The sequence below is a fragment of the Condylura cristata genome, unplaced genomic scaffold, assembly GCF_000260355.1.
Source record: "Condylura cristata isolate star-nosed mole 26May11 unplaced genomic scaffold, ConCri1.0 scaffold00004, whole genome shotgun sequence".
NCBI lineage: Eukaryota > Metazoa > Chordata > Mammalia > Eulipotyphla > Talpidae > Condylura > Condylura cristata.
In genome coordinates this window covers 3,764,915-3,771,775 of record NW_004567105.1, presented here as the reverse complement: position 1 = coordinate 3,771,775, position 6,861 = coordinate 3,764,915, and the positions used below count along the sequence as shown (strand labels likewise).

General features: G+C 64.9%; 1 protein-coding gene across 2 annotated transcripts in view; it reads left to right on the top strand.

The window, feature by feature from the left end:
• Positions 1-7: 7 nt before the first annotated feature.
• SYNGR1 (synaptogyrin 1) overlaps positions 8-6,861 on the top strand; it is a 21,078-nt gene continuing 14,224 nt past the window's right edge. For both annotated transcript variants that reach the window (XM_004675646.2, XM_004675647.2), the window contains exon 1: positions 8-141. In XM_004675646.2, the coding sequence (XP_004675703.1) occupies positions 43-141 (99 nt within the window). In that variant the 5' untranslated portion in view covers positions 8-42. The remainder of the gene's footprint in view (positions 142-6,861) is intronic.

The window sequence follows — 6,861 nt, the reverse complement described above, 5'->3', positions numbered from 1 at the left end:
CGGCGCGCGCCGAGCGGGGGGCACCGCGCGGGTGCAGCCACGATGGAAGGGGGTGCGTACGGAGCGGGCAAAGCCGGGGGCGCCTTCGACCCCCACACCCTGGTCCGGCAGCCGCACACCATCTTGCGCTTCGTGTCGTGGGTAAGGACGGCTGGGTGGCCCGGCCAGGCCGGGGGTGGGGTGGGGACGCAGGCCCCGGCGGTGCGCCCGAGCGGCGCGGACCCCACCGGGTCTCGGCAGGGGCGCGGCAGCCAGCGGGGAGCCGTCCTGCCCGGGGCCCCGCGCCTGCTCCTCTTCCTTCCCGGCCCCGGAGGGGGCTCGGGCGCGGGCGGCGGCTCCGGTTTCAGCGCCCCCTCCCGCTCCCGGAGCCCTGGCTGCCCAAAGCTCCCCACTCGTGTGGACCCCCACCCCGCATCTCTGTGGCCTCCAGGCCGCGGCTCTGCAGCTCGCGGCTCTGGCTGCGCGCGGCCGCCGGGGCGGGCCGGCGACCGTAGAGACTGCGCCGGGTTTCAGGTGGTCTTTTCGGGGTGTATGGGGCGCGAATCTTCTCGCGGGGGTGCACGCGGCACCTGCTGTGGACGTTGGAGACAGAGAGGGCAGGGAGTGCTTGGCCAGGACAGTGCGGAGCGATGCGTCGGGAGCCGACACCTGGCATCCTCCCGGGAGCTGCCTCTCCTTCACCGCGTGACCTTGGGCCGGGAACCACCCGAGACGTGTTCACGGTTAAATTCCCAGGTGGGGAGGGGCAGCGCCACCCCGAAGCCTCAGTTTCTCCATTTATGAGGAGCCTCCTTGAGGCTGTCTTCGGCTCAGATAATTTCTGAATCCACCCAGAACCTTCCTCCCTGCCTACCTCTGGATGCCGGGGTGGGGGAGGGAGCAACTGAGGACTAGATTCCCTCCGTGGCAGGAGCAGGGAGGTGTATTCTGCTTGGGGGGGACAGAATCACCGAAGGGCTGAGTGGGGTCTTGTTGGGGGGCGAGAATGGAGCAGAAGCAGCGAGCACAGAAGGCTCCAGATGGTCCTGGCAGCACCCAGGGATCCATGGTCTGCTTCTGTTTGGGGAGGGAGTACTTGGGGTTCCCTAGGATTGGCTGCCCGTTTCCCAGACACCCATACCAGCAGGGCCTGGATTGAGGGTGCAGACCAGGGGCGTTGTTAGAGATTCTATGTCTCAGACACCTGTGACCTGGGTGCTGGAGAGCCCACCTTTCCTACATTATCAGGGTCGTTATTAGGTGGGAATCGAGGGTTTTTCTCACTACTTTTCTCTGGTCTGAAAACCTTTTAAGACGTCCTGCTGTGTCCACAGTTAAACCCCTTCTTAAATGCCCACCGGACGGGAAGCTCTTTGAGGGCAGGGAGCGCCCTTTGTTAGTCTCTGGGTCCCCCCTTGGTCCATCCATGAGGGTGTGTGGCCCTGAACTTATATGTATGATGCAGTTGCTGGCATCCTGAGTCCCAGGCGGGCCCCTGGAGCAGTGGCGCCCTGGGTTGCTGCCTGCTCAGGAGTGCTGGCGGGTCACTTATCTCCCTGGCCAGCTCCCGGGCGCCGGCCTGGGAAGGTGAAGTCACTGGCTGCGTGAAGGGGCGTGGGCAGTTTGTCTGTTGAGGTCACTTCTGCCGTGATGGCTTCATTTAGCGAAGCCTCACTGAGTCTGCCGGCCCCAGGGAAGGCTGCATGACTCAGACGCAGCCCTTAGTGCTCAGGGAGCCTCATTCCCTCTGGGGAGTGCGCCAGGTGCCCCCCGGCGGCTGCCCTGTGAGCCAGGAGTGGGGTCTCCCTGCCTGGAGATCAGAGAGGTTTCACGGAAGAAGCTCCTCCTGAGCCTGGGAAGATGAGAAGGGTCTCTGTGTATGCACTCTGGGGGTGCAGGGAGGGCAGCCCAGGCAGGAGAATGAAAAAGCACTGGGGTGCACGTTCCCCCAGCAGCCTGTGTAACACTTGGGAAACTGAGGCCCACAGAGGCCCAGCGACTGGCCCGAGGACACCGAGCATGTAGGTGGCAGGTGCAGGATCGGAACCCAGAGCACATGCCTGTCCCCAGAGCACGCGCTTCTGCGGGGCAGGCCGAGTTCCGGGTCCTGGAATTTCTGGACTGGAAAGGGTAACTGCAGTCGGGGGTCTCCCGCCTACAGGCCGACGCCCCGCCCCACCCGACTCCCTCTGTTTATGTGCACAGAGGTCACAGCGAGGGCTCTGGACACCTTTTAAACATACACAGGGTTTCTCTGTTTTTTCTGACCATAAAAGTAGCACCTAATTATTATTAGAAAAAATAAAAAGAACACCCAAAACTCGTCATGTTTGTACCACAGGACAAACCCGCGTAGTGCCACCGAGCTATACCTTAATGGCTGTGATGGCGACTTGTATGTTACATGTAGTTTGCCACATTAAGCAAACTGGGAGAAAGGAGCGCAGTAGGAGAACCCCTGGCTCTCAGGCCGCTGTCTCCTTCTGTCCTTTTTAAAAGTGAGTGGGCGGCCCCGGGGCACGCAGGGAGGGTGTGGCTGGGTTGGCTCTGCCCCTTGCCACCGTCCGGCCCTGGTCACTGGGTGTCTGGAGCTGTCCCGTGCAGCCTGCGTTCTGGGGCAGAGGGGTCCGGTGTGTCTGGGTTTACTGGAACTTTCCAGACTTCAGCCCTTAAGTCCCAGGTCCCCGCCCCTGCGCAGCCCCGGAGGGGGACCCTAGCTTGTGACTTTGTAACGCTGGCCAAAGAAAGGTCTTTTTCTGTTATTTTGCCGAAAGAGAGTCCCCAAGCCAGGGAAGCCTCACCCACCTGGACCACACGCCGGAAGCGGGCCCGCCAGGGCCGAAGCAGGAGCCGGGCCCCTGGCCTCTTCGCTGGGCGCTCTCTGTTCCCTGCTGCCCAGAGCCCTGCCCCTTACAGCAGGAGCTGAGGGACCACCGAGTTGGGGCAGAGAGGGCGGCCAGCAGGTGTCCGGTGGGACACAGGGTCCAGGGCAAGCCCGGAGCCGCTGTTCACACGGGCCGGGGCCGACAGGGGAATGGGCGAAGGCTGCTCTCCAGCTCCCCGGCCGTGAGCCCTCTGCGCCTCGGTCTCCCCGTTTGAACGAGGATGCGGGGCTAGCCCGGGATGCTCACTGGCCACGCAAAGCCTTGTTCTGTGGGGAACCGGACACCCAGCGGGGTCCTTCCACGTGACGGACTGAAGGACCCCCGTGTGTGCGTTTACCCCTTTTAGAGGTTTGGGATCACTTGCAGGTGAGAATATTGATGCTGGCACATGAGGTTTTTAATTAATTCTCGGCTTTAGCAAAATAAAGTGATAAAAGGCAGTTTCGCCATTTCCCCTTGATCCTGAAGGGCCTTGCTTCAACTCGGGGACCCCGCAGGGGCGGAGCCAGGCTCGGAGTGGCCGCCTGGCCCGGACTCCCGCCGCTGCTCTGCCCAGCTTCACACCCTCGCTGGTGTCAGCTCCCTTCACTCACCCCAGATGCACTTTGAGTATGAACCGGAGTTTGCTTGGCCAGCGCAGCGGCGTCGAGATTAGCCCCATGAGCCCCTTAGGCCCCCTCCGGCCAGCTTGCCCCCAGCAGCCACCCATCGGAGCTGCCTTGGGTGGAAGGGGCCCGTGAGGACGGGCGCTGGGCGCCTCGCCCAGACACATGTCCCTGCTCAGCCAGCGTGTGTCCCACCAGAGGCTCTGAGTGCCGTGGGGAGAACGAACGGGCCCACAAGCACCAGGAGGTTAGGGAGCACCCCCAGGAGGTTAGGGAGCATCCCCGGGAGGTTAGGGAGCATCCCCGGGAGGTTAGGGAGCACCCCCGGGAGGTTAGGGAGCACCCCCGGGAGGTTAGGGATGCGCAGGAAGGAGGGCCGGGGTGCCGGGGCTGCGACGGGGGGCTCCCAGGGGGAGGTGGGTCCTGAGCGGGTCCTGAAAGGGAAGTGGGAAGAGCAGCGCGCCCCACTGTCTGGAGCCACTAAATATGAGCTCTTGGGGGCCAGAGTGAGTGAGATCGAGGGCTCAGGAGGCTGAGGGGTGCGCAGGGGTGGGGTGACCCCGGAGAGGCCTCGACGACAGGTGACGACAGGTACACAAGCCGAGTTTCACCTGCCGTGCGGGAGCCCAGGGAGGGGTTTAGCCGGGAGGGTGTGTTCCAGAAGCGCTGTGTGGGCGTGGCGGGCGAGCTTGCTGCAGGTGTCCTGTGGGGACCCTGTCCTCTCCCAGCGCCAGGCCTGACCCCGCTTCTGGAGGAGGCGGGGCCCAGTGTGGGCGCCCCCTTCACTGGCTCGCCAGCGTAGTCTTCCCCTTGTGCCTGCGACAGACCCTTGGCGGGTCTGGCGGGGTCAGCCCACGAGCTGACCGCACTTTGACTGTAGGTGTGCCCCTGTCTTGGGCGTTTCCCGAGGCCGAGGGGAGCCGGGAGCCCGGGGAGCCTGAGAGAAGTGGGGAGTTGAGGCCAAGCACGGGACTACGGAATAGCCCACCCCTGGGCTCGGGTGGGGGCGCCTGGCTCTGGGCAGAGGTGCGAGAAGGTGGTGCCTACGGCTGCCGTCCAGTGCGCTTCCTGTCGGTTTTTGTTGTGCCCGCTGGAGGTGCGAAGCCAGCCCCAGGGAGGGTAACTGGAGCCGCTGGACAGAGCCCCAGGCTGACTTCGAGGACACGGCCAGCTGTGGGGAGTCCCCAGACGCACCCGTGTGCAGAACTGTTGGGCAGGCCTGAGCCTGGGAGACAGAACAAAGGGGGGGGCGGGGGCAGAGAGGAGAAACATGGAGGAGGGCGGGAGGGCAGATGGCAGAGCTGGGAGGATCCACACTGGGAGAATCCGATCCACCCAGACCGGATAAACCTGCGTCGGGAGGGAGGAGCAGCCAAGCCGCCGTTGGGGAGCGCCAGGGCCCCCTGTACCCACACGACCCCGGCTGGGGTGTGATTGGAGCTGGAGGCCTGTGCCCACTGGCCCTCAGTCTCCCTGCCTGGCAGAGGGGTACAGGCCGAGCAGCTGGGGCTGGCGCTTCTTCTCTAGACACCTTCGGAGACTCCCACTCTTGCACCTAGTAGAAGTGGGCTGAGCTTGGGGGGCCTGGGCCCCAGGTCTGTGTGCGGAGCCTGGCAGGGAGGCCAGTGCCCTTCCAAGGGTGGGATCTTGCCCATCTCCTCTGTGGGGAAGGAGGGGAGAGGCGGCCATTAGACCGAGATGCCCCCGGCTGCGGCATCCGGGAGCCCAGTGGCACTCATGGGGGGTGAGAGGACCTGGCCAGGCCCCCACATCTTTCTCCCCTTTGCACGTCCCTGATCCCTTCTTACAAGTTGGCCTGCAGCCTGGCTCCCCCGACCCTGCTCCCGTCAGGCCCGTCTGGGGGTGCGCTTCCCCCAGCCCTCCCTCCGCCCCGCCTGGAGGTGGAGCAGGGTGTCCCTCGCTCCTGAGGCCACTGCCAGACCACAAGCCCTCGGCCTCTCGTGCCCGCACTGGGCCAGCTGTGCTGACCGCGCCCGCTGTGGGCTGGGGCCACACGCCTGCCCTCTCACCCGCCGCTCCCAGCCTGCCCTCCTGCCCGCTCCGTCCCTCTCCCGCCCTGGCCTCTCACCTCCTTGGCCTCCTGCCTCCACCGTCCTCGCCTGCCCCAGCCACCCTCTCTGAGTCCTGGCTTGGCCCAGGCCCCCGGGGCGCCTACTCTGGGTCCCCAGCCCGTCTCTCCAGCTCCTCGCCACCCTCTCCCGGCTCTGCTCGGGCTGCTCCCTGCTCCCGCCCTCCTGGCTCAGGGCTCAGCTTGCTGAGCTCTGCCTCCCCGCTCCCACCTGCCCTCTGGGCGCCCCATTCCCTGCTGGCCGGTCCTGGCACCCCACCGCCCAGCCCCCCTCGGTGCCTGGGTGCCTGTCTGTGGTCATGATCCAGTCTGCTCCGCTCCCCCGCCCCTCCCTGTCAAAGTCACCCGACACCTTCACGTTGCTGAGTTAAAGGCCCTTTGCAGTTAAAGGTGCTCAGCGCCTCTGACCGGCCGTGGGGGGTTTGTAAACCCCCCAAATCCCTTGGATCCTGCAGCCACAGCCCTCGATGCCCTGTGACCTCTTTTTTTTTTTTAATTTATTTATGTATACAAGAGCTGGGATGCAAGCCGGAGGCATGGAGTGTGGGGGTGACAGGACTCACCAGAGACAGAGCGGGGAGCAGAGCAGGCAGATGGACTGAAATATGCAGCTGAGGGGGGCAGCGGGGAGACAAGAGGGGTCTGCTGTGCCCTGGGCACTCCCTGGCGGAGGTTGTACTCGGCAGGCAGGCGGTAGCTTCACAGTGCTGAGGCTTAACTCCTGCGCCACCAGGGAGCCGGCGTCTGTTAAATACCCACAGGGAGCTGTGCAGGGCTGCGCTCTGCTGAGAGCCCACAGGCTGGGGAGAAGCCTGCTGAGGTGTGGAGGGGATGATAAGACCCAGAGTGGGGGAACAGCCGCTTGTCTGGGACAGGAAGGCACAGCAGAATTGAGATAGGAAGGGCGGGGCTGGCCTGGCAGCGAAGGGCAAGGTGTTCCGGCCAGGGCGGAGGCTGGCAGGGCGGAGAGCCTTGGCGAGGGGCTGCTGGCGCCACGGGCTGTGGCCCTGCCTGGCACCTGTCAAGGGCTGCACACAGGCAGGGCCCGTGCTGGCCTGCCCCCCTCCGGGCCTTCCGCTCGGCCTTCCAGGCCCAGATGTCACCTCCGCCCCGAAACCTCCAGGGTCCTCCCTCCCCAGCTCGTTCTGCTGGCTTCCCTTGGGCACGCGCGAATGGCCACAGAGCCTCGGAGCGGGCTCTCCCTGTCTCCCTTCTCTGGGCGGAGAGCAGGCAGGGCAGGGCGGGTTGTTTCTCCAAGACCGGGAATTTCCAGAGCGAGAGAACCAGTGGACAGCGTCAGGCT